This window comes from Anas acuta, chromosome 5 (assembly GCF_963932015.1).
Source record: "Anas acuta chromosome 5, bAnaAcu1.1, whole genome shotgun sequence".
Taxonomy (NCBI): domain Eukaryota; kingdom Metazoa; phylum Chordata; class Aves; order Anseriformes; family Anatidae; genus Anas; species Anas acuta.
The window spans coordinates 54064344-54091917 of NC_088983.1; the positions used below are offsets into that span (position 1 = coordinate 54064344).

The following is a 27574-nucleotide window of genomic DNA, read 5'->3' on the forward strand; positions in this document are numbered from 1 at the left end:
ATAACGCTGTATTTTGGATGTCGCCCAAAATATACGGTTGAAATTCATTTTGCCACTGCAAGTAGCAAGACACAGCTGGAAATAATTCTAACTTAGAGTATTCGTAAGTCTTACACTCCTTTGTACCCATAGTCAAAGGAATTATAGCTGATATTACTGTTAAATTTAATTGTTATTGACAGCTGTTATAGCTGTTGTAGCTTTGGGACTGTCAGCTACCTTTGCTTTTTGTATATCCGCGTATATACATGTTTTTGAAGAAGAGGTTAGAGAGATTAATTGTCTTTTGATGCTGTGTTGCTGGTGGATTTGGTAAAACATTCATAGGAGCATAAGTGATCTTTGCTAGTGAAATTGTTGTTTTTACCCCTGTCCTGGGCTTTAATGTGAACCAATCTTAGTTTCTGAAGTTAAAGCAAGCCATGTTTCCCCCCCTCTCTATCAGTTAATATTTCATTTTGCCTCAATTTTTTAAAACATTTTCTTGTTTTGGCCTTAGCTGTCATCTAATTTTAATAAAACTTGAAAGATACTTCCTGTGTAACTTAGCTTTTCAAAGAATGTATTTAATAACCAAGTGAAAAGCACTGAATCAGATACAGTAATTGTATTTAAGTAAGGTCTTAAAAATAAAATTCTCTTGTTAGCAGAGATGGAGATGCCTACTAGTCTATGAATTTTCACAGCGGGAAAGCAAATAGAATTAGGAAATGGGATGGCATAGTAAAACTAGTAAACAAAATCGTGTGATTAAACTCTACGTGTGGGAGTTGCTTACTACTGACCTGTTCCCTGGCTAAGTTTTTCATATCAATGTGGAACTGGAAAAAAGTAACGTAGAGGGGACTCAGTGGTATTTTAAGTGATAACATTTGACATGCAGGATCAAATAAATATATATAAATAAATACTAATATTTCTTGTCTTTTAATAAAAGTATTTTCAGCATTTTGCATGAAGTTGAAGCTGTATGATTGGTGGTAGTTGGCTTAACTTTCAGGTGCGTGTTTCAGATGGGTGGATTTAACTGCTTATACTTACGCCTCCAGGTATGTACATTAAATTATTATGGTGACTGAACTCGTGCGTTCTAATATTATTTTATTAATCTTACAGTAAGAACGCATGAAGTATGAAACAAAACTTAACAAATAGCCCTCGTGTCCTGAACCTGGAGTTGCTGCCAGGTGCCAGCTGGAGATGCTCCACCAAATGCGAAGTTTGCAGAGAAAGCTGGGCTGCTGGGTCTTGTGGCAAGTATTTGGAGAGGAACATGAAAAATCCACCCGTAACTTCATCATGACAGAATGTGTTGGTTTCTGAGAATTGTGGAGTTTTGTTGAACCTGTTTGGCTGACAAAACCCAGGCACGAGCCTGCAAGGGTCCCGGGTTCCTGCCTGCACCTGTACCTGGCAGCTTCTCTGATTCTTGACACTCATGTGTCAGCAGCTTCTGGAGTTTCAGTTTCTTAGCGAAATAAGCTAGTTGTTATGGGTGAGGCATTGCAGAGTCCACATGAACAGCATCATGCAGGACTTCATGGAAGCCACAGCTCCGTTGACTTCAATAGGAATATGGAAGGTTTGTATTTTTGCTCCTAATTGAACAAGCTGGAATATTTGTGCTGCAAACTTTCTAGGAAATGTTGTTACTATTTTCTGCCAGCCTAACTGGCGTTATACAGTCAAGGTAAAAACTCTTCTTCTTTCAGTTTCCCTCTCCCAAAATAGATGCTGCTCTCCTAGTGCTTGTGTCTTGTTGTGTTAACTTCAGTGTAGGTTAAGTTACTCTGACCGTGATGTTTTTATAGCATTATATGTACAGGCATTTTGCTTAATCACGTGCGTGTGTATATGTAAAAAGTACCAATTTAATGTCATTTAATACTTTATGTGGGTGTATATAAAAACCACTGACAGCCTGATATTGCAGTGACACCCAGACAGAACAGGGTGCACTGGTGATGTGATCGTAGCCCCTTTCCTAGGCTGAGATGCCATTTGGTCCAATGGAGTGCACTACTGAATTTGATAGACCGTTCTGTTTTAGCAGGGTTGCAAATGATATTCATATTTTTAAATGCTATTTCTGTTCATACTTTCTTCCATTATTACCTTTTATCGGGACCTTTTCTTTCTCCTCTGCCACAGATACTAAAAGATGTAAATTGGTGGTAATATATCAATATCCTAGAATTGCTTCTTTACTTCCCTCTTCAAACAGATAGACTGGAATAGTGCTAAGACAGGGTTTCTTGTGTTTTATTCCCCTAAGTCTTTTTTTTTGTCTCCAAGAGAGGTAAATATACACTGGTGCTTTGCAATTTTAGATCTCAGACCCGCTTCTCAAAGCTTTGCCGGAAGGTAGGCACCAAGTACAATTGTAAGAGATGCAGAATGCTTGCTGCTGCTGCTGACGTGATTGACAACATGATTTGTGCAAATTATCCATTTTTATTTACTGTTACAAACACCTACCAGGGTGGTGAAAAAATTTTATGCTGTGCTTCTTTCATGTTGGATTCACATCACATTCACAAGGGCCCAATCTCAAAGACAGTGACCTGAAAATGAGAGGATAGAAGTCGGTACTTCTTCCTACCATTTTATTAATGTTGGGAAAATTTTGCTCTCAGCATCTATTATGCTTCAATTTTCCCTGGCTTTATTAGGGAGGGGTGATAATTCAAGGCTTTTTTTCTTCCCACAAAAAGCTGGGCTATGTTCTCTGCTAACATGATGCAAATGCCCTTTTTTTTTCTTTCTCTGGGCAGAGAAAAGCCAGGGGGTTGGTAACACAACCCATTCAGCAAGGACTGCAAATCCTATCTGCACACAATGATAAAACATATCCCTAAATATGTAAATTAGCCCTCTCAGGCTCTAAGCTAATTTTCATGTGTATGGTGGAAACAAAAAACATAATAAGGAAAGATGTAGCTGTTTAACCAGATTATCTTTAAAGAGTGACACAGATAGATGCTGGCTAATAGCCAGATTCTGGTGAAAAGTCTGCTTTACAAAGCATATTAAGGCCTTTCGGGCTCAGAACTGCACCCTTCTTTGTAGTCTTGAAAGACAAAGGGTTTAATTGTGTTTTGTTATTCTGCGATAAACTGTGCTGCCTGATTTAGCCACCCTGTTCTTCAAATGCCTCTAGGGGCCGTTTGGCTGCTTGAATAGGAGCTCTAAGAGGAGCTATGGGTCAGGACCTCTGCTTAGTCCTATTAACAAAAGTTATGACTGACTGCTCCTTTTTGGCCAGTAATCTCTCCTCATTTCCTATTAATGAATGCATTTCTACACATTGCAAATTTAAAAAGGAGCTAGGAATTCATCTTTGCTATGGGCTTTATGGACTGGGAAGATCGCTTAGTATTTTTTACTGACGAGGCTGTGACAACTTGTAACGTGTAGGTATACCTCCACTGCTGCCGTGGGAGCTGATGGAGGGATGCTCTCTATGGACTAGCTGGGGGAAGGGTGCCTGCTCCATGTTTCAGCACCTTCCACTTAGGGCTAAATCTTCATACTCCAAAGTGGCTCTGAGGAAGCGGGTCCTATCTCGCCTGGGCTGCCTCCAGCAGCTGCTTGTGTGCTGCTCACACGGCACTACAGATAAATCATACCAGCATTACTGGGCTACTCACTTTTTTCCTCCAAATTTTGCAGGGGATGAGGAGAACAACATTGAGCTATAAGGTTCTTAATTGCACAGAACCAGGGGAAATGTGTGGGAGGGAGGGAAGCTCCATTTCACGTTTTATTGACATTTATTCATTACACTTCTCAACAAAAGCACTGCATTACCCAATTCTTTTGCTATTCTGATAGTTGTAAATGGACTTCCAATGTTCTGTTAGCTCAGATGATTGTTAGTTGGTTTGGTGGTCTTGTGTCCTGCGTGTTTGTGGACAGGGTTCTGTAGTATCAGGCGTCAGTTGCTCTATAATACCATCATGAAATGTGCCTGCATGTGGTCGATGCTAGCTCTAGAAGTTGGATACAGTTCCCTGCAGTCATACCTGTGTTAAATGTGTATAAACCCACTTAGTAGCTCTGCACCACCCACGCTGTCTTGTGTAGTTGGGCACGGCTGGTTTGGGTGTCGTCCTGTAGTACTGCAGGCAGTTGGTGCTACAGGCATGCCAAAATGACAAACCTGATTAAATCGAAGAGGGAATTAAAACAAAACGAACCTCTCAGTTATCTGAATTTGAAATATCTATATTTTGCTGATTTTGACTTGAGCATCCTTACATTTCTTTCTGTACTTCCACATCAAATTGACTTCACTTTAGATGCATTTTTCTAACTTTATTATATCTTTCAAGTGAGAGTGAGGTAAAAATGCTTGAAGAGCGTTCAGAAGCATGTGCATCTGTAGCAGTGTAAAATTATTATTAATTCTAACAAGTACACAGAATACTTTAAATGCCTGTTACGTTTTTCAGATTCTTCACTGTCCATAAATTCTGCTGCTTTTCAGTGTCCGTAATGTCTCCTTTATGAAGTAGGTCCTGCTTGATTCTAATCATTTCTGTAGACCATAAATTAATGACTTAATACTGCATTAAAAAAAAGTCTAAGCTATTACATTACCTACATTTATAACCTGGAAAGTGTAATTCTTTTAGCATTTGCTAGGCTTCGCTTATAGATTTGCTTAAAAATAGAAAAATTAATGTACTGGAACGATTTTGAGAGGCCCATAAATAATGAGCTGAGGACCAAAAGCTTGAAACATAGCTAAGGTTATGTTAATTATGATTAATTACTTTGAGAGGTTTGTTAGAAGCCTCTTAGCAACTGTGAACCATAATTATTGCCCATCAGTGCAAGCACATCAGTGGAGACTACAGCCAATATATCTGTTCGTGGCTGAGGGTTTATTCTCACAATTTTTGTTGTAATCTGTCTTAGATACAATACCCTTAAGCGTATTTCCTGGTGATAACGTGACACGGCTTAAAAACTGTAATGTGAAGTCTTTCATAATTGACTACATGAAGTGACTCTGGCCGTGCAGTGGGCCCACACAGTGCTGGTGGAGGAAGGCAGCCCGAAGGCCCAGTTCAGCCTGGTGACGTTTCAGTCAGATGGCTTGTCTTTTTCTCTGAAAGAAAGACTCAAAGTAGTGTTTTAAGGTAGTTCGTGTGCATCTTCTGGGTGTACCTGGTTTAACAGGATCCAGAAGCTGTGACCTCTGGGGAAAGATGCGGAATATCAAAATCCAGACTCGGGTTCCCATGGTCATGGATGTTAGGGTGGTGTTGAAAACAAGGAGAGAAAGGATCATCAGGTTTTCCTGGTTTGAGTTTGGATCTTGGCTACTGGCATTGTGCTCAGGAGAGCCGGCTCCTTGCAGCTGAGCCCATCTTTGCAGATTTCTCTTCCCTCAGCTGCACTGCCCTCATGCTAGCCAAGGGCAAGGCACTGTGCCAGAGACGGTCGTGAAGAAATATAAGGAAAAAGATTCAGAGCTGTCATTCATCCTTGGAGTAGCACTAGCGGCAGTCCACGTGCATGAAGAGCAAGAGGTGTTTTTTTTTCTTTTTACACCGCTATTGTTTAATCTCCATGTTCACCAGGGAGTTGTTCTCATTTAACTACATCGATTCTTGGAAACCAATTGAGTCAACTGTTCCGAAACTGTTTATCATTAAGGCCTCTCTTGCCTTTATGCCTCTTTGTATTACTGAAGAAAGAATAAGGAGACTTTGGGAAACTGCAAAGAAGGAAGATTAGATTACATGTCAGTAACCTGCATTGGTGCAGGAATTGTGTAGTGTTTAATGCTAAATTGCAGCTGAAGAGCAGATTACTGGAGCCTTAAAAGCCACTGACACTAAAAATGTAATTTCTGTATTTGAAATGTTCAGCTGCAGCTGCGAATGGTGCTGGTATGAGATGATGATAAATCATCCTCTCAGCATGGCCACGTGTGGCATCGGGGAGCCCATGAAGATGTTCGGCCGGGAGCGTGGCCCTGCGGGAGCTATGGTGGGGCGAGAGGAGAGGGGCAGGTGAAGGCAGGCCCCCCATCTCCTGTACTGGTGTTACTGCTGAGCTCTTTGTTATGGGAACCTATGGCTTAAGGTGCAGCCTGGGGAGTAGTTTTACTGTAATTGGTTTTGAAATGCTGATATTGTGTAGTTCGCACAGGCAAGATGGCTATAAATCATCCTTATGGGGAAATGATAGAAACCCCCATTTATATTAAAAAAAAAGAAAAGAAAAGCGTGAGCATTATTGTATCTCGTTTTATTAAAGCTTCTGTTTAGGTGCCTATTACCAAAAAAGTAAATAAGATGTCAAATGGCCTAACATCAGATGATACAATAGTGCAGTTTCAGCACGTCTCAGCCTGCCGCGTGCATTGGCAATGAAGTTTCATCCGGAGCTGGGTGAGCATTATTGCACATCGCTCAGAAAGGAGCTATAGGGAGTAGAGGAAAGCTGAAGAGAATAATCAAAGACGTGAGAAGTCCCTACAAGGGAAAATTTGTGAAGGTCAGGATGCTCGTGTTTGTGAAGGAGGAGATGAGAGGCTCTGGTCAAGATATACGAGGCACATAATCTTACAGAGAAAGTAAGCTCAGTTACTCCTGTTCTCTCTCACACAGCATAGAGCCAAAGAAGGAAACAATGAAATGAAAAGGTGATATCTTCAAAGCAAAGAAAGGAAGGAAGTTTGTTTTTCACAGCTGGCTATGAGATTTGAGAAATTCATTGTTAAGCTCTGAAAATAATGCTTTAAAAGGTCGCCTGTCCTGGAAGGTTCCTCCATCAGGCATGTTGCTCCAGGTATTTCTGAATGGCCATGTCTAGGTTAGACATGGCTGCTTCTTTCTGGGTCCAGATACAGGGACTTTGGCCCCTTTTTCTATGTAGAAAGGTGGGAAATACTGTAAGGTGTAAGAAGGATGTAAAATACCACAAAACACTTGCACGTTCTTTTCATCAGAAAATCTACCATAGCCTTTTTTAGGCTGATGTTAAATCACTAAAGGTAGTGAATTTCATTATGAGAAGTGACTAAAATAGAGTTTAGAAAATTATCAAACTAAAAATTGTTTATTTCTGTCTTAGGAATGTCCTACTGTAAATTTATTTGACACAATGGGGAAAAAGTTAAAAACAATTACTTGAAAATGAAGTCAGAGAGAATGTCACTTCGCAAAGAAGAAATAAATGAAAACTTGAACTTGTCAAAACCATTATCAAGTACACGTTTGTTGCACACTGCTAGTTTGTTATCAGGAATGACGTGCCTGGATATTAATTTCAGCTTGGTGGTGTGCTTGAAATGAAGAGCTAGTTCCGTCTAAGTCACCGTATGGAGGTGGTTAATTTCTCCACTGCTGTTTGAGCCTTGCCCCATGGTGTAGGCAGTTGTGCATCAGGACTTGTGTGTTTTCCTCTGAGCCTGCAATGTACCTGTCACTGAGCTGCTTGATGCACTGACTGTACGATCGGAATTGCGATTTGTGTAGTCAGGTATCGGTCTCGTGTAGAGTTTTGTCATAGCTGTCACTGCAGTGTGAGCGATATTTCATTATATTGCTTAATGTGCTCTGTCTTCCCAGCCGGATTGAATTCCGGACAGCCTAGCTCAGAAGGGAAGGAGATGCTCTCCACCGCAGTGGGTGTGCTTTTCGCTAGGAGGTGGCCCAGGAAACAGTCCCTTGGTGATGGAGGCGAAATTCTTCTTGTCCACAAGTGAGGTAGGCTGCCACCACTCATTAGCATTCTGAGGACTAATGAGCTAGTATTCATAAGAAGCTTTGACATTTACCAGATAAAAAGTATCTCATAGGAGAAGCAGAGCACAAAAACAAGCATTTTTTTTTCTGTTGAGAAATGATGACCGAGAAGCAGGATATTCCGTTTTCAACATTTACCTTTTGAGCTTTTGTTTCCATGAAAACAGGTGAGTAGATTGAACTGACTCGGGAGCCAATCTTCTTCCCAGTGGAAATAATGTGAAACATCTGATTTTTGCTCCTGCCAGTGGGTTCGGTCTTACAAGGCAGTTTCATTCCGATGCCTTTGTGCTCTGCACATAATTCCCACAAATGCTAATGGGACTGAAATGGGCAAGTCCCTCGGGGGCCGGTGTACATCTGCATTCCCCCGCAGGACCCAGCTTGGTACGGCCACAGCCATATTGCCACAGGGACTTGGGGTGACGGCTGTTGTGCTGTGCTCCTCAGGGGGCTGATGGTGGTCACTGTCTCAATGGGGACACGCTGGGGTAGCAGAAACGTGAGAATAAATGAACAGTTACTGCATAAAAATACATTCTCATTAATGGTAATTAACCGAGCTCTATAGGTTTCTAATGGGAAAAAGCCAATTTGAGATGTAAATGTCTCGTACTCGCTGAATCTAAATGAGCAGATCGGATGCAAAGGAGGATGTGTCCTCCTAAAGGAGTTTGCAAAAACCTCCACGCTTTGCTGCAGTCCTTTCTGCTTACACTTGACTCTCCAGTCCCAGTGCAGGAAGTTTTTTTCCCTTGGGCTGAGTTTGAGACATTGTGAGAAGAATATTGTCCTTTCAGGTGAGATTGACTGAAAGACTAGCAAGAAATAAAAATCAAGTGCCTATAATTTTTGAGCCATACATGCCCATACATACGCTTTCAGTCTTTCTCTGCTACTCACATATCACAGAAACAGGAACTTAAACCTGTTGAAAGCTTGCACCCAGAGATTTGAGAAAGCGTCTTGAGATCATCTGGCAACTGCTGTATATAGGTGCAAACTGAATGAAATTGGTAGGGCTAAACAATACCCGAGAGAGCCTTTGGAAGGAAAACAAATAAAGGAATTACACCTTTACCTTGTAAGGATTTAACTTGGCATACAGGACATCCCTTTAAGTCAGCTCTCAATGAATATCAGGATATTTTTTATCTGTGCAGCACCAGCTTTAGAAACACAGTTTAAGAGATGTAAAAATGCCCAGCAGACTGGGGCACTCCGGACTTGAGTGGCGTGAACCAGAGCAGTGCAGCGGTGCTTAGCGATGGCAACATCAGATCCCTGCTCCAATCTCACCCGTTGTTAAACTCACGAACAGCACCGCTGAACATGGAGAGAAGCAGTTAAGCTTTTCTGTCCCAGTCACCATTTAATGTTGAGTGATCAGTTCATTTATGAAATCTATACTCATCTGACAGGCTAAAACAATAACCAGATCACTGTCACATCTGCTCATCTCAGCAGTATTTCCTTCTAGCTGTTCAGCTTCCATTTTATAATGTTTGTTAAATGTTTTGACACGGCTTTGTGGCTGGTATACCGCATGGAAGTCCCAGGTGACCTCCTACCCAGGCAGTATGCACACCCTATGGTTGCTTTGGTTTCAAGATGAAGTAAGGTCATGGGCATCACTTAGTGTGTTAAGAAGCAACCAGAAATATTGCCACAGAAAGAAGGTCGTGACTGCTAACTGGAGACAAGAAGCTTACAAGTGTATGGAAGTTTTATACTTGCCCAGTTCTTTTTCCATGCATTTTGTGTTCCTATTCAGCTCAAGGTGAAAAACAGGGTTTGTTCAATCATAATCGCTGTACCCTTCACTACTGTTAAGAGTATTTTTAGTTGTTTTATGTAAGTAGAAATATTGGAGATACTCGTTTATATATGAGCTGCTAACACCTTCGATGCCATCGTGAAAATAGAAAAAGAAGTGTAAATTTTAGACTGGATTTAGACCTTGATATTGGAGGTATGTACATGCACAGTGGCCCCTTGAGCAAGAAAATAATGCTGAGTTCTGTCCATACAATGCAAACCACCAGTGACTGGGTGAAGTGAAATGCATCAGTTCAATTAAAAAAAAAAAAAAAAAAAAGCCTATAACCACTTAATTGTTTGGTTTAACCTTTGCTTCGACTCCATTTTCTTTTGATTTTGAATGCCTGCATTTAAATTAGCCAAATAGCTGCCACAGTCACCCACAGTGACAGGGAACCTACAGATCCCACAAAGCTGGGGTCGTGGGCATGCAGGACCTGCTGAAACCTGTCTGCTGTATGTGTGCTTGCCACTTGGCTCACCACCACGCCATTAGTCTGTGATGGCTGTCAGTCACTATATTTTTAGCTGAATCAGTGGTTATCTGTCTTGTTTGAGATGAGGCAGTAAAAATCTACTTTCCCTAATATACTAAATTTTCAGTCAGTGCTAGAAATGACCTTTTAGTTGTGGATTTTTCTCTTTGTCATGTATGTTTTATATTCTGCTTACCAAAAGGAACAAATAAAGTTGGCTTGATTACGGTATGTTAATAACTTCAGTGTGCAAAATACTGAATAATAGAAAAGCTATAACAAAAACCAACACCTAGGAGCTGAATCCACGTGATGTAAGTGGGAAAGGCAGAATATTTTCAGAAGTAAGGGCATCAGACCTTGCAAAAGTCAATCAAAACTCATAGCCTCTCTTGGTGCTTTTAATTCAATATGGGGATGGTTTTGTGGGAGGTAGCTTTAATCAATTTCAAGTTACTGGTCTCAGCTTGAAACTTAATGACCGACATTAGGGATGGAAAACAGATGTGCCAGCGATTCCTTCTGTCCTTTAACTCCATGAAGCCCCCTCTCTTCCCTTTGATTTTATGCCCCATACTGAGGTGTCCCGGTGTGTTTTTGAACTTAAGGCTTACGCCTTATGTGGACCTGCTTTTTTCTTTCTTTTTTTTCTTTTTTTTTCTTTTCTTTTTTTTTTTTTTTTAAATTCCTAAGTGACGAAGAGAGAAAGTTGGTGAGCTGAGCATCCTGCTCGGGATGGGGAGCAGCTGCTCGCAGGAAGCTGTCACTCAGGTGGTGCATTGCACAGACAGTGTTTGCTATGTGCATATGAAATAGGAAATACTTTGTGCTGTCTATGTAAAAATCCAAAATAACGCTGTATAATTAAGCTTGTGAAAACAAGCTAAGTACTTAAGCTACAAAAGTTTAGGCCAAAATCTGATGGGTGAAGTTACTGACATTTTATGGGGTGTAACTGCTTGCAGCTGGTGATGCACTTAGTAATGCATTTGCAGCCTAACTTGTTTTTATTAGGCTTGAGCTTTTTTGGGTTTTGTGTGTGTGGTGGTTTTTTTCCTCACAAAGCACATTTCTCTGATGTAGCAACTTCTTGATACCTGTTACAGAGTTAATCAGCCCTTAAAGTCTAAAACAAAGGAGTTTCATCAGTCAATAAGCCTGCCTTAAATGTTTGTGGCAGATGATTGACAGCACTGTCAAATCTGATCCCCGAGTACAACCTGGAGCTCACAGAAGAAAATGAGGGTTCTTTATAGCCGAGGAGCGATCCTCTTCAATCACAGGTAGGGTCCTTGCGGCAGCAGTGCTGCCTGCTTACACGGTGCCCTCAGCAACTTCACTTGCTGAACAAGAAGCCATGGCAGTGACAAACGTGACTGCTTACCTCCTCACCAGCACCTCTGCAAAATGCTCGACTCAACATCTTTTATACCAAACCAGCATGCTGGCAGCTTAAAATTCGAGCACCTTTGCCAAAGTCAGAGGTGAAGAGGCACAACTTGGAGCGAATCCCCAGCTGGGTGCACTCAGAGGGGCAGCACCTGGTGAGCAAGGCCTGGGGGGCTTCATGTCACCGTACAAAGAAATCATTTATTTGGTGTTTTAGGAGCAATTAAACTTTGGTATAATGCTTCCTAAGCAGAGCTGTTTGTGCTTTGCAGCCAAATTTGGCTATTTGGCAGTTACCCATGAGTAGCTGAAAATCTGTAGGTGGCAACTTTAATAAGTCAGCATTTTATGAGCCATTGCAATTCAACTTTATTGAGCAATTTAAAATACCTGCTTGGCATTTTGTTCGTTTTGGCACCAAAATGTGTATCTAATGGGCAGATCTAAAACAGAACACAGAAAAAAAAAGTTCACCTTTGTCTTGATGTCCAGAATCAATCGTTGGACAGGCAAGACAGTCTCCTTTAGTGAGGGAGGATAATTAATACATATTGGAAAGGAAAAAAAGACTTTTTTATTAAAAAAAAAAAAAAAAGACTGATTAGGCATCTTGGGACAAAATACATACAATTATTTTTAAAAAATGAAATAAATAGTTTAAAAATGCCAAATACCAGTGAATAGGTACAGATTTAAGATCTAAATGGCTCCTCAGTGCCAAAGAGGTTTTATTTGTATATAAAAAAGGAAATGAAGTGCAATGTGTGCTCATGAAACACTACCACGAAAATATGAAGAACTACAAAGCTCGTGAGATGCACACAATAACTGTTCGCACTAATTTTCTCGTGTCTAATGAGATACGAAGCTTCCTCTAACAAGTTCATCGTTGGCTACATTTGCACACACATGTAGGAATTGATGGGAGCATTCAGAGCTGCACGGCATAGTGCAGGGAATATCAAACAGGCGTGATTAAAGTTCCTCTAGGAGCTTCGTAGCTCTAATGTTTTCACTTCTGCGCGTAATTTCTTGACATTAGCATTGACTAATGTACATTTTCCACAAATATCTGTGGCTAGAGGTTTGTATCAATCATTAGCTGTAATTGGAAGTAATATGCTCGGTAAATCCTGTGTTATATATGCTGGAATGGTTTTTAATGTTTTAAAATGTTTTACTGATTTAAAATTATTAAATTCTATTGCCAGAGGAGAGAGAGAGAGATTTTATTCTTTGTAGCATCTGATTTCAGTAAATGTGTGATTGTGTATGGAGCTGAGCACTTCATCCTTTGCCAAGGGAGTACCTTGAATTTTCAGAGATTTAAAGGGACCATGCCATGCTTAGGATGCTGAGAATATTTCAAAATGTGGTATGTAGGAAAAAGCACTTAGTGGAAATCCACAAAATAGCCATTGTTAGTAACTTAGATCTAATTTGATGTTCTTTAACAGAAGCTAAGCCTCTTTCTGCAGCAGTCTGAACTGAAGAGTCTGTCAAAATGGTTTCACTCGTATTGCTTGGCCATGGGTAATAGCAAAATAGCTTTTAAAATCTGTTCATTTTTCCTGATTAAATGCATATATGCACCTATCTATATCTTTGGTGAATAGCAGACTATTTTTTGAGCATTTTATCAGTTGGCAACCATACCTACTGCATCTCCAAGTCCTTGCAGAATCAAGCCCTGACGTGATCCAGCTGGGGTCGGCTGCAATAAAGCACTGGGGTGGTGGAGGAGAAGAGGGCTGAGCAGGATGGGGAGAGTGCTCCCCACCAAGCTGTGTCCTTTGCTCCCCTGTGCAGAGCATCGAGGGATGGATTTACGGATCCTGTGGAAAAATAGAAGGTACTAAAAAATGCCTTGTGTGTTGGGGAGAGTGACTTTATGGGAGGGAAAAAAACCAAACTTTCCGTTTCTACAGGTCACAAATTGTATCGAGTGTGGTGGTGGCTTTCAGCGTTGCCTGCTGGGCAGTGCTTGCTGCCTGCTTTTTGAGTGGGTTGGTGGCAAACACTGTGAGGAAGGGGCTCAGGTACAAAGCTGTGCTGTGTTTGTGCCCTCTTCTGTGGGGAGAGAGAGCAGGCAGAGGGCTGGGAGTTACCATGCTGCTTAAAAATGAACACCTCTTCTTACCAAGTCTCATTGAGATGAAATGTTGTGGAGAGAGCAAACAGCGTCTCATTCTTCTTCTTCATTTTATTTATTTTTATAATATACTAGCATAAAACGTCCAGAGGAACAGGCATGTTTCTATGGTTACAGGATTGTGTCCTCTTGTGGACCATAAGGCTGATGATAAATGATGCTGGGGATGCTGTATTACACCTGAAATGCCCCACGGTAGTGGGACCCTTCTTGTGCTGAGGAAACCCTTGATGCCTCAGAGTGGGGGGCACGTTTGGAGCTCCCTGCTGTTTTATGTGGCTGCATTAAGCAGGAACTTCTTAGAAAAAATAGTGGTGACCAGCAAAAATAGCAAACAAATGTAGAAAGCTAACAAATGTGTTCTTCCCTAACACGTCCCCTTTTTAGTAGCTAAATTGGAAGTTGTAGGTATTTTATTCGCTATTAGCTTCTGTGAAATTAAGAAAATTCCATACGAAAAAATGATGAAAATTTAATCAGAAGCTCGGAAAACCTTGGTGTCTGGATAGTGGCCCAGCGCTGATGGGCATGGAGGGTTTGGGTACTTGCTGGGTCTGCTTAGCAGATATGCAAAGACCCCAGTGTTGTGTCTGCTTGAGCGTGTCTGGGGTGGAAGGGAGTCTATCGACAGCTCAAAGCCTCCCTGGAAGTGCTTTCATGGCTTCCTCGTGGCAAGGGACACAGTTACCTGAAACGCACCAAGTGTTAGCAAGAATATGTGCAAACGGTGTAGCCCAGAAGACGTACAGCTGGGTGTTTGCTTTGTAGAGATACAGCTGGGTGTTTTTTGTAGCCCAGATGATGTACAGCTGGGTATGTTCTTCGTAGGCAATTTACATCCTCTAGAAGAATAGGAGGAGCAGGGAAAGAAATTACCTGTGAAAAGCAACCTGATTACTGAACTCTGCCCTGTTGTGTCAGTTTCCTGCACTGACAACAAAATTTGATTTTACAACTAAAATAGAGAGAGGTTTAAACAAACCCAAGTACTATGTGAATTCTGCCACGTATCTCGTTTCCATAGAAATAGCTGGTTAAGCTTAATATTCCTTATTACCCCCGTGTAATGTTCAAGATATGCAGAAAATGCAGGTGGTTATGCCCATTGAAGATGAATCCGTTGCAAAGCTGGGTCAAGGGTAGGAATTACAATTTTTCTGGAAATGGAAAACGCTGCTCTTCCCCAGAATGAAATATTACCGGGTTACAGTGTTGACACAGAGAGCTGACATGATGCTGCTGAGGTTGATTGGATTATAAAGGGATTAAGCAGTAATGGGATTGGAAGATACTTCTTGAATGAAAAGACAGCTGTAGAGGATTTTGAAAGGAAGGTTTATAGGGCTGAGGCAGTTCAGCCTTGTGGTCATAGCCTGGTGTTGAATCAGTTGGCAGTATGGAGGTTGGGCTCTGCTGGGAAGGAATGAGTTCCTCAAGGCTGAGGTAGTACACACACAGTATTGGGATCTGAACCCTTATTTCAGGGGGTTCACATAGACTTGAACAGAAACATCTTCATGTAAACTCTTAATAATAACGAAAATAAAGTTCTATGAGGTGTTTTTTTCTAAGCAAGGGTGAGAACAATGTTAAATGTCGTAACATAACGTGTTGGCAAAGGTCTGTGTTAACGATGTGTAATCCTGCTTTGGCCTACATCATTGGTGAACATGTATAGTGCTACAAAAAGCGTTCATCTCTGCTGCTGGCCCATGATTAAAAGGAAGAACAGAGAACTGAACAACAAAATGCATCCGCCATGCGCATGCTTTTTCTCTACAGAGAGATTTGTGTGGAGCAGAAGCATCCTTAAAAGTCAGATGTAAAACTCCTTTTAATTTCTCCCTGTATTTGCACTAATCCCAAAGGCATTTGACTCTTTGCGTTTTTAAGGAAGAAGGAGAAAACTGTGCAGGAGCTGGGTTATAAGGGATTAGGAAAGCTCATGGTTTCCAAACACTGTTCAGGTGGTGGGATGTGGAAGGAATGACTGGCTTTTTGACTCCTGGGGTAGACACCTTTTGAACAGTGTAAAGCAGATGATGAAATGTGTAAGATGATGCATCGTAGCCCAGGAAGAAGGAAATATTTATCCCTTTAAGTTGGTATATTTTGTGTTTTGCAACAGTCAGCTTTATGGACAGTAGGACGAAAAAGAAGGTATGAAGGTATCGCTGAGTATTTCAGCTCTTTAAGCCTCTGAGTCCATTGAAAACCTGGACCCCTTTACGAATACGTGGGTGCATGCCTTCATTTCTGTTAGCAGCTGTTAACTGTGCTCATTCCTTCATATTTGCTGCTTCTGAGCATCGTTTATCTTTCATGGCTTGAGTTAATGGGCTAATGGCATTGCTGGGTTGTGCTGTGAGCTTAGCAGAGAGTAAGATACCACGTATGGCCTTGCTCAGGGAGAGCAGACACTTGATCTGGAAGGAACCTGTCAATGCCAGTTCCCTTCTGGCAATCAACGATGCGAGCTTCAATTTTTTCAAGTCATTTATCGCATTCAGCTGGAATCGTAGCTTGAAATCCTGCGTGATTTTGCCAGTGGAGATGAGATACCCGCTCTCCAAGGTTAGCGTTCATTTTAAAATTGCTGTAGACGTGACTAATTCCTGATATCAAAAGAAGATCCCATTATAATGGGAATAATGCTCATCTTCTGCATTAGTCAGAGATGGGTGTTAACCCAATTAGCCTTCTATAAGGACAGCTTTGCTGAACAGGCATCAATATTGCTAGAATAGTCCATCCTGGACTTGGCTATGTTTCTGATCTCAGGGACACGCTGTAGGGATGAGTACCGTAGGTGGAATGTGGTGTTTGAAATGTCAGCCGAGTTTTCAGCTGTACTGGTTTTCAACTTTGCCAGCTCTCCCCCTGCCATGTTACAAGAAGGTGCTCGTTGCTCCTGGGCGCCGTACCCAGGCGGCTGTGTCAGCTCTCGTTGTGCACTTCTTTGTACTCCGGTTAGCTGAAAAAGTTAATTCTTTCAGAAATAGTGTTTTTGAAAATCAACCATTACAGATACACTGTCAAGATAAGTGGCAGAAAAATCTTATCAGGAACAGACACCTGCACGTGCTGTATAATCAGGGCTTCCGAGTGCTGAGGGCTGAAATGCCTGCTGCTCTAAGTCCAGCTCCATCTCAGGCATAGGCTCCTGCACGCTCTGTGAATAGTTTTTGGCTTTGATGTGGTGACATTTTGAAAAACAGCGATATGCTGACCAATTCTGTTAGTCGTTTTTCAGTGACGTGTCCTTATATTACAGAAGAAAAGGTTGCTGTTATGTGGCTTAGGATTAGCTAACTGTAGAAGAAGAGGTATCTGTACCTGACAGGCGTATTCGCTCTTGTTAGTTTGAGGACCCTTAAAAACGACTGTTGTGTGGTTATTGGGCAGCAGCTGAATCCTGGCTTAGTGCTGAGATGGTGGTGGAACAAAATAATAAAATGTCCTAAGCCCCCGATAAATGCAAGATTTAAAAAACAGAGCTGGTAAATAAAATACGTTCGCATCAGTTTCTCTTCTCTTGTAATATTTCTCTGAGTATATCCTTGTTTCACATGATTAACTATTGTTTGTATAAAAGGCAAGCCTGTAGCTTGCTACAAAGCAATGTTTAGGAATTCCTGGCTGGTGCTCCTCCTGCTTCCCGCCTGTGTGTGCTGCAGGGGTTGAGTTTTATTTTAATAAGAGTTGTAAATATTTGGGCAGAGGGTTGCAGATTAGTTATGATTTAACTGAAGGCTTTGTGCTGATTACCATTATTGTACAAATACCGAGGGAGGGGATGGATGAGGAATGGCAAACTGTTTGCCACCTTTTTGGCAGACGGATGCATGTCTCGTGTAACCTTTGGGCCAGACAGCTCGGCAGTCTGATGAGCTTGAATTATTCAGGAGGCAGTGAAGATTAGTTAGCTAGTGAGAGTATGTATTGATCTGCCAGCATTCCTTCTGCCACGCTGATCTTTGAAAATAGTAAATAACTGTTAAAAGTAGGCTTTTATTTTGATGCGAACAAACGTTTGCTGGCTGGCTTTTTTGCATAAATATTTGCAGGGTTGTTTGTTTTTTTTTTTTTTTGGTAGTCTTTGTTAGATGCTAATACATTAGCTAAGATAGTGCAACACCCATGCATTTGGTGGTGGTGGTGATCAAATGCTCTGAGCTTTGCTTGTGCTTCTGGAGGTGAATACCTCGCAGCCAGGAGGCTGCTGGCCCCTGCGAGGTGCTGAGGTGCTCCATCGCTTCCCTTCTTCCTCCTCTGCTAGCAGCTTTGCACGTGTGACAGCCAAACCCAAAGGCGCTTTGCTTTTTGCTGCCAAGCGTGTGTTTGGGGAGCAGGGGGGGAAGCGCATCAGTTATCAGGGTGGCCAACAATAAGCGTGACACCGTCTTATATCCTTCCGCAGCCAGATCCATTTCTTTCAGGCAATTACCGGCTTCTCTTTCAGATAAGATACAGGTTTATTGAGTTCCCCGCTGTGCAATTAGAGTTGGGAGGAACAGATCGCTGCATACACCCAGCCTGGGCCGTGGAGCGCATTAGTGGGAAGCAGCAGAAGGATGCTGCCGGGTGGCGGTGTTTTAGGCTGCGAGCTGGAGGATACGGGGAGGGACTTGAGATGGATTTCACTTTCTGGCCAGACAGAGCCAGCCTAATTCTTGCACCAAGTAGTGGCACGTGGAGCTGCAAAATGAATTTCCTCTTTAATATAGAAAATGCTAAGATCCTCCATTAGCTTACACACACACATTGAATTTTCCAGTGTATAACAAGACAAATAGTACTGACTGGTATCATTTTTTTTCCAAAATAAATGCAAATTGTATAAACTGTCAGCATTTGAGACAAGATGGCTCAGATCTCAGCGGTGCTGGATGAAATGCTCCTGCTTGTCGAGTTCATGAAAGATTATGAAATGTTAGGGACCCAAAGAGGGGCTCATTCATATGCAGACACTGTGCTGCCAGGATTAGCATTCCTTTCTCAACACTTGAACTGCACGAGGATTTCCTGGTGGCATTGTTGCTTTTAGAAGGTAAGAACAACTATTTTAAAGCACGTAGCAGGCATGTGCGTCTTTTAAAATACAGCAGCTGCAATGACTTCCCAGGATGTTTATTTTCTTTTACTGTAAGTATGTATTTTTGTGTTTTAGAATGACTGTCTCTCAGTGCAAACTGCTTTGTATTCCCACCCCTCACCCATATCATGCTCGCTCAAGTTACAAGCTTATGCAAATGTTTCCTCCCTGTCATTGCTCTGCATGGCTGAAGATTTGAGTCAGTCTGGGGAGCCGAAGCTTGGCTGTTTGTGTGGGTGGCGTTTCTTCTGTGTAACTGCAAATGTACAAATACCAGTGCTTTTTTATCTTCAGGATGGTTTGTGCATGCTCCTTGTCTTAATTATTTACTTGTTTGAGTGTAGCTATGTCGTTTTCAGAAACAGGAAGGTCTCTCTGCCAGCAAAAGGGTGCTGCAAAAGGAGTCTGATGCTGTTGCATTATCTAAGGTGAATTTCTTGGAGCCAAATTGGCTTAAATTAATGAGGATTTTTGCTGGTAAAATAAGCAAGCCTTGGAAAATGGTGAAAGATAAGTATCGTTCCGCACAGTTGTCTGTACTGTGCTTTAATTAAAAATAAGGCAGTTGCACAACTTCATCTTCCATTGGCACCTTCATTATTTCCTTGTTGAAGTGTTAAATAGGTACAAAATGCACAGTTACCTCTACTACAGGATAAGCAACATTGCCAGTAACATTGTTTGTGTGACTGTGGTTCAATTATAAATGTCAAATATGACATTGACGATATCTCAGGTATTTTTAAAGCGAAGCATAAACGTTATCCTTAGATAACTTGTCTGACAGGATAAGGCTCCCAGAGAAAGCGAGCCCTGCTGTGCTGTGCCCTCTTGCTAGCAAAGTCAGTGTGGGATGGGTTGGGACTCAGTATCACACCTTTCCTCCTGACTCACTGGAGCTCATGAAATTGAGATCCCCCACCAAATTTTGGCCTACCCTTGGAAAAAAAAAATCCACTTACAAGAAGTTCAGAGAAACCCATGTTGGTAAAAGTTGTTTAATTATAGTTGATGTAGCAAGGGCCTAGTATAGCAAGCCCTGTTTCCACTTCATGCGCTGGCGGCTCTGAGTTCGGTGAGCTAAGCATCTGCAGCTCTAGTTAAATCCACTGGGACGTTCATGCCTGGGAAAATGAGCATGCAGTGCTGCCTTACAGGAACTTTTCTCCGCAAGGCAGAACTTCTAGATGTGGACGTGACATGTGTCATCATTATCGCAGCTGCAGGTAGAGACTGGGTACTGTATTGCCAACCTTAGCTTTCTCTTCGTATTTGAAAAATTGTCTTGATTTCAATTATTTGAGAATCTTGTGCTGCCACGAGTGCTAGGGGATGAGTGGTGGCAGCACGTCTCTTTTCCATCTCTAGCAGCATTACAGGAGGTTGTTGTTGTCTATAGTCACCCCTGGCCCAATTGCTTTTCCAAGCTGTAAGATAACTGATGGAAACCGCGAATCTGAATCCTGGCATAATTCGGTTCAACCTTAATAGTACTGAAATAGTAATCAGTCAATTTATCGTCTTGTTAACGGCAAGGCTGGCACTTGTGCAGAGACAGCTGCTGTGTGTTGTAACCCTGAAGATCCCCATCGTCTTCCTGTAAATAAGAATTCACTGAACGGTTTTAGAAGCAGTGAAGGCTGGTAAATACCGTTTCCATTTGCACTAAGCCGAATGTGTTTAAAGCTTTTACGTATATCCTTTGCAAATAGCGTAATGTTTGCAATCTGGCAAATGATCCTGTGCCACTTGACTAAGAGCTAGCAATCAGCTATCAAAACTGCAGCAGCTATCTGATTGCATCTGTGTGACTCTGTGGTCTTTGCTCTGTACTGTAGGGACCCACCATCTCCCCAGTAATACCTTAAAATGAGAGCAAGTGCCTTGACGAAATATCAGTGCTTAAAATTGAAGGCAAGCCTTAGTATCTAATTCAGTCAAGACTGGTTGATAGAATTAAATTTTTTTTTTTTTTTTTTTTCCTAAATCGGAATTATACAGTATATGTGGTTGAATGCCCCATCCCTGGAGGTGTTCAAAACCAGGTTGGAAGAGGCTATGGGCAACCTGATAGAGGCGGCATCCCTGCCCATGGCAAAGGGTTGGGAAATGGATCGTCTGTAAGGTCCCTTCTAACCCAAGCCATTCTATGATTCTAGCAGGTGAACTTCCCGAACCTGATTTCAACTATTTAACATGCGCCAAGCATGGCATTGCTAGTCGGTTGAGGGAGGTGATTGTCCCGCTCTGCTCTGCGCTGGTGCGGCCTCACCTCGAGCACTGTGTGCAGTGCTGGGCACCGCAGTACAAGAAGGATGTGAAACTGTTGGAGAGTGTCCAGAGGAGGGCGATGAAGATGGTGAAGGGCCTAGAGAGGCAGCTGAGGGCACTGGGCCTGTTCAGCCTGGAGAAGAGGAGGCTGAAGGGGGACCTCATCGCACTCTACAGCTTCCTCGTGAGGGGGAGTGGAGGGGAAGGCACAGACACGTTCTCCATAATCACCAGCGATAGGACCTGCAGCAATGGTGTCAAGCTGTGGCAGGGGAGGTTCAGGCTGGACATCAGGGAGAGGTTCTTCACTGAGAGGGTGGTTGCACACTGGAACAGGCTCCCCAGGGATGTAGTCACTGCACTGAGCCTGTCTGAATTTAAGAAGTGTGTGACTGTGCTCTTAGTCACATGGTCTAAAATTTTAGGTAGACCTGTGTGGTGCCAGGAGTTGGACTCAGTGATCCTTATGGGTCCCTCCCAACTCGGGATATTCTATGAATGTTTTCTCTGTAAGCGTTATGCTTCAGTGAGTATCGAGAGAGATCTGCTGCTGCTCTACATTCATGTAGCTCCTTTGTTAATCACTACTTAATGCTGCTTAAATTGGAGGGATTCATCCTACCAAACTAGGCACTTAATGAAGACTTTGACTAAACTGGCAGTCTGGATTACACAGAAATGGAGAAAGACCTCATTGGGTTTTAATAGTCTTCCAGCAATCAAAAAAATGGCCTGGTTAATTTTACAGCTTAGAGATGCAAAAATTGGAGTTATGATCTGTAATGTAAATCATTCTGCATTGCCCTCATAGATGTAAACTTTGGCCTGCAGGTAGATAACACAGCTGTGTGATCTTGTGACCCCATGCACTGCCTGCATCCCCGAGGTGTACATCTTTAGCAATTTCTGAGACTTTTTCCCCATTTTATCTAACAGTAATACCGTAATTTAAATATTCTTGCTGCTTCCAGAAGCAGTTTTTCTATGAATTCTGAGTACTGTACTCAGTTTTTGAACAGAAGTAGAATAAGGAAATACAGAGTAAATCATTGCATTGTATTGAAAAGGACAGAAAGAGAAGTGCTACAGCTGAAAAAGGGACTTGATTGCACCTCCGTGTGGGATCCATGAAGATCCCTCTGGAGAAAAGTAGTTGAGTGTCCAAGGGTGGTATGGCAGGTGGGCTCTGTTAATATTTTTCATGTAGAATATGGAATTGAGCCTTTGTCTTCAGTAATGACTGAACTTGCCTTGGATGCTTTGTATTTTTAGGCTCAGCACATGCCTCTGGTGCCAGTAAATTGCACGTGTGGGCGGTCTGTATCTAAATGCTAGTTGTGCTGGGGTCGGCTATCGGGTTGTTTGTATTTGGCTATATGTTCCTAATTATACAGATAATCACTTGAACATTGCTTAAACTTTTACTTTGGGAATTTGGCTGTTACAAACCCCAGTTTATAATGAGTTTATTTGCATTCTCTTTATTCTTTATTAATAAACCATGGTTCGGCGGTTTCAGCTGACTACTTTGATCACGGTGTCTGGTGGTTCACAGTTTCATTCCCTATTGACATTTAAAATGCAGCGTTGTGGCAACGCAAACAAGCACACATTACGGCAGTTTGGAGAATTAGCATCTCTGCTTATTGTAAAATAATAACGAATGACTCTCTCCTGCTCATATGTGGTTGTTCATTAAGTGAGCGAAGGGAGGTCACGAGTTCAGGAGTCCCTCGTGGCGTGACCTCGTGGTGGAACGTTGGCAGTGGGTTATTGGTGCTTTATGGCATCTGTTACCATCGATTTTTCTTCTTAATTTATTTGTTTTTAAACTCCAGGAAAGAGGAAGGAAACATTTCAATAGTTCGCTTCTGGGAAACGGTAGTTTGCGGACCATTCCTCTATTGAGGGGAGAAGAGAAATAAAAAGAACAAATAAACAGAAAATTCATGGGGATCAGAGCACTTAATGAGAAACACTGATCACTGCTGAGTAAGTTGGGGTATGCCTGGACTGCTAGGTAGGTGTGTATCTGAGCCCTGAAATTCCAGTTTCTCCTATTGGACCCACCTCCTTTCCTAAGGGTTAGCAGCTTCTCATCACCTGCAATATGTAGGACTGGAATAGCCTCGGAACAAAGTTGATAGCAGTGAAAACAGGATGACTTTTGCCACTGGAAGTTTCTTTGCTATCCCTTTTGATCCCCCAGAGACGCCAGGCACTCAATTGAAACATCAATCCCTCTTGCTCTGGAAAGGGGAGAGCACCACAGTATGCCTTCTGTGAGAGCAGCGGAAAATAATTATTTTTTCCTTAGATTGAAATGCCTCCCCTTCTGTTGGAAGAAATTATCCCAGTCAAAAGCTATCTGTAGCTCGAAGTAGTTTAAGTCTCAGAAATCCTGTAGGGATCAGATTCGTTTACCTGAATATACTTCACACTTAATAAGAATTACTTGGTAATTCTTTCCTCACTTGAGGCGAGAGGAACATGTAGGATTCTTTCAGCTGCATCAACGAACTGGTGTCTGACCTTTGATGTAATCTTCCTTTGCTATGGCTTCATTGTACATGCAGTGGGGAAAAATAGCGAGTGCCGCATCTCATTCACAGAGGCACTTTGAAGTTAAATTCCCCATTACAAAACATTTTCAGGTCCCTGGAGGGAAGGCTGTAGCACTGGAACCTGCTGGGAGCTTGCATTGCATACATGAGGGAGAAGGGAAGTTATGTATTTGGTTATTATAATACACTTACCCAATCTACTGACTCTAAGTATAATAGTTGAGCAGAAGTATGTTGGCTCATGATGGCTCAGGGGTGTAGAATAAGGTCGGAAGCAGGCATTTTTCTGAAATATTCTGAAATAGAAATACGTCCTGAAGGACCTCTGAAAGATAGTCTGATCCAAGACCTGGAACAAGCGTGGAACAGGTTGGCTGTATGTGTGCTCACTAAGAAAACGCCTTTCTTCCACAATGTGTGCCACGCTAAGCTTGTTTTCCACCACTAAGTTCACAAACCCTGTAACTGCATCCAGGTGCCTGAAGCCCTACCTGGAAATATCCTCAATGTGCAGGGCTACGTTTCAGTTGCTTTCCAGCTTCTGTAGCTGAGTTGGGAAGAGCAGAAATACTGCAGACTTGTTTTACTCTCTTGCCTCGTTGCTGCATATGCTTTAGTGGCTTTGAGCGGCTTCATATGTTAATGCTAAAATGAGCAATGAAACAGCATGAACAACTTAAATTTAAATCACTTAAATGATTAATGTTTAATTTGTTCTTGCAATTAACTCATTCCCAGCGGCAGTGGCAATGGTTCTGAGATAAGACTTGTTTGTATCATTGAATTGTGTTTGCTGCCATAAAATGTGATGGGAGCTGATGTGTTCTTGAGTAAAGAAGATCGACGTAACTCTGCCTCTTCAGAAAGTCCGGCCTCACTGTAATACTGTTTTCTGAACTACTTAAGGAATCAGACAGTGTCGTTAAAGCAGTAGGAATGTCCCCTCCAGAGGCTGTGTCACAGTGCCAGTCTCATGTAGAGCTGGGGCACTGGGTCTTGCTACGGACATGGCCTTGCTGCTCTGTCATGTAGCGAGGGGATCCCTCTCTGTCTCCTGATTATACATCTGTTTTAACACCAGGAAGAGGACTGCTTTCCTTTCCTTTTTATAGCAAATTCCAACTCTGTTCTTTCATTCTGTGCCTGGAAATCTGGTAGCCGGTGTGTGTGCACTGATGGGGGAAGAGCTGTCCTGTGAGTGCTCTCCAGAAGGTGTGGGTGTGATACCGCGTTCCTGGAATATCACAGGGCAGGGAAATGGTGGCCTGTACATTTGCCTAAATATCCTGGGAGTGTAAGCACCCAATGTATTTATTGTATCTCTGAGAATTTCAGCTGGTACAGGGAACTGGAGGGGAGGTTTCATCATTTTTCATATTTTGATTAAATTATAAAGCAGACATGCTGTAAAATGAAAGTAATTTATGAAACCTGTAGCTTGGTCATTTCTTTGAGATGGTGAAATCATAACAAATATGCATACTCACGAATTCGTAGGTGCTTTCAGCAGAGAAGTATCATCTGTTCTTGAGCAGGAACAGGATGACAGGTTCGTGGTAGCAATTGTAGGGACTTAAAATGCAGATCATGCCAGAAGAAAAGATGTGCGCCTGAGCTGTGGTGCCCATGGGAGCCATTTTCTTCAGTGGGTCATTTTATTTTCTAATAATTGGACGCTATCATTGATTTGAGCTGCAAGCCACCTGGTATCTTACTTAAGCACCATGTTTACTGTCTTAGACCACACAGTCTTGCTCATTTGGGCAGTCTTCTGGAAGTCAGCTGCTTAGCTTGTCTGAGAAAGCAACGCTTAAAAAAAAAAAACATATATATGCGGCTTAGTGCTCACAAAAGACAATTCCTAGCCATTTTACGGAAATTGTGGGGCTCGAGTCATTTTTAGAATGGTTTCTATCTACACAGAATTATGACTCTTGCTCTAATATAGTGATAATAAAACAAACAAAATCCTCATCTTGAAGCTTCATGTGAAATTACTCTTTGTATCTTGGTTGAACGGTTTCTCTGCTGACATCAGGCCTCTCCAGGTGATGTCCTTGCAAAGTGTTGTTTTTCTTAGAAAGGGTAGAATTAAGGATGTAAAAAAAAAAAAAATCCTGAAATCGGTGGACTTTGTCATGGAAGCAAATGAATATTGCCTGACTTGATTTGGTCCAGTAAATTACTAGCTTTTTGAAACCGTGATGATAGATGTGGAAAGTGATTAGCCAGCTAATTAACAAGCCGTCACACTTATTAATCACAGAAACACTCAGTAAGTCACCAAAAGGTTGGCTTCATGCTGCCTACGAGAAACAGCACGGTACGTTTTTGAAAACATTTTTTTTTAATTGAAGAGTAGGATTAGGATGGACGAGCTGAGGCAGGGGATGGCTGCAGATCTCTCACAGTTGAGTGGTTCGGGAGCTGCAGTGGCAATCAGGCCCCCAGATTTATATGGATCTAAACAACTTCAGATACGGCCAAATGAAAACTTAATAATAAAAAGGAATTCAGCTGTGAAATGAATTTCCAGAAATGAGCTAAACCACAATTTCCCTGCTTTAAGACCTTACTGCAGCAACCACCTCTTTCTCTTTGTGTTAGAAATCCTTATTTTTGGATTGAAAAGGTGGAGGCAAGAGTAGGTGACCCGAACTCGCACGTGGATTAGAGGATTTTCTCTCTTTTCCCTCCTTTTGCAGTAATTTCAGGAAATAGAAAGGCATGATCTTTAAGGCATAATAAACGTAAATATATTCCTTTTCCAGGTGTTCTGTTCTGAGGAGTTTATTGCATGAAGCAGCATTTGGTTATTGAAATAGAAACTGCTGTGAGTAAAACTAGAAGGAATCACTGGCTTTGTCATGCATAACACAGAGCAAATGCCTTCTCACGGTGTGCTGTGAAGTAAAAGGAATATAATTATCAAATTGTCTCCATGTTTGCTGAGCTGAGACGCAGCGCTTACCTAATCCCACACTCGGTGCGACTCCTTCCTGTGGCTCCCGCAGGCTCTCAAGGTCAGCTGCATTCATTTGATGTTAATGGGCTTTGCAAACCAATGCAATCAATATCAGCTCACGCGCTTATCTACTGCCAAGGAGTTCCCCGTACGATTTCTATTCAATTTTACTTTTCCTGAGCTAGTTTAATGCAGAAACAATACATCTCGTAGAAAAACAGATGAGAGAAGAAACCATCACGGACTAATCTGCAGCAGTTATCTCCCTGTTATTTCCCATTCTGACAGCGTGCATCTGTTTAACGCTATGCACGGTACCCTCATATACAAAGAACAAAAACGGGCAGTCGATGCTGCCAGACCACTGCATGTTGGCCGTGTTCATTCTTCGAGTTACCTGGCAACTGCTGCAGATGGTCTTAATTAAAAGTGCCGTGAATCTTTTTAAAAAGAGGTTAATGCTCTCAAATGCCAAACGCCCAAGTTCATTCTCTTGGCCTGACATTTGGCCAAATAGGCTAGGAGAAGACTAACTTTTAGAGGATATTATGCTCCAACTTGCTGGGCATGGATTTTGGCTTGGTCAAATAACCAAATTATACATTCGATTTAATTTTGTTTGCCAGCTTTATGCAGCGTTGCTCTTCTGCAGCAAGCCGTTTCCTACAGAAAAGGCCTTCTTGGCTTGCAGTTTCATCTTCAAGAACTGATAGAGACAGAAAGGATGGAGTAGTGGCTAAGGATGTTTCCCCTTGAAGGATTTGCTTGTATGCCTATATGCACATACTACTCTAAAAGCTTCATTACAGGTCTTTATCATTAAAAAAGATGTTTGACTTAAGGGCGCAGCTCACACTAATGCCGTGCGTGGGCATTTGGTCACTGCTCGGAGGGACACGTACCATCTGCTGAAGCAAAAACACTTCCTGCAGGTTTTCTTGATGGTCTCTCATGCATGTAATAACTCAGTCCAACCATACTTAGTACAGCAGATCTAGCGGGATCTGCAGGTCGTAGCCTGTAGCAATCCTCCACATCCGTGTAATTAAAAACTAAACATTTATATTGTCTGTAG

The 27574-nt window shown here is 42.0% G+C and overlaps 1 protein-coding gene across 6 annotated transcripts in view; it reads left to right on the forward strand.

The window, feature by feature from the left end:
• The window catches only part of NAV2 (neuron navigator 2), a 419946-nt gene that overhangs the window by 83230 nt on the left and 309142 nt on the right, over positions 1-27574 (forward strand). Inside the window, exon 1 of one of the 6 annotated variants that reach the window (XM_068684876.1) lies at positions 13212-13304. The exons of 4 other annotated variants lie outside the window; for them this stretch is intronic. In XM_068684876.1, the coding sequence (XP_068540977.1) occupies positions 13213-13304 (92 nt within the window). In that variant the 5' untranslated portion in view covers position 13212. Of the gene's footprint in view, positions 1-13211; positions 13305-27574 lie in introns of those variants that run through there. One more of the 6 variants, XM_068684877.1, reaches the window with a different exon arrangement.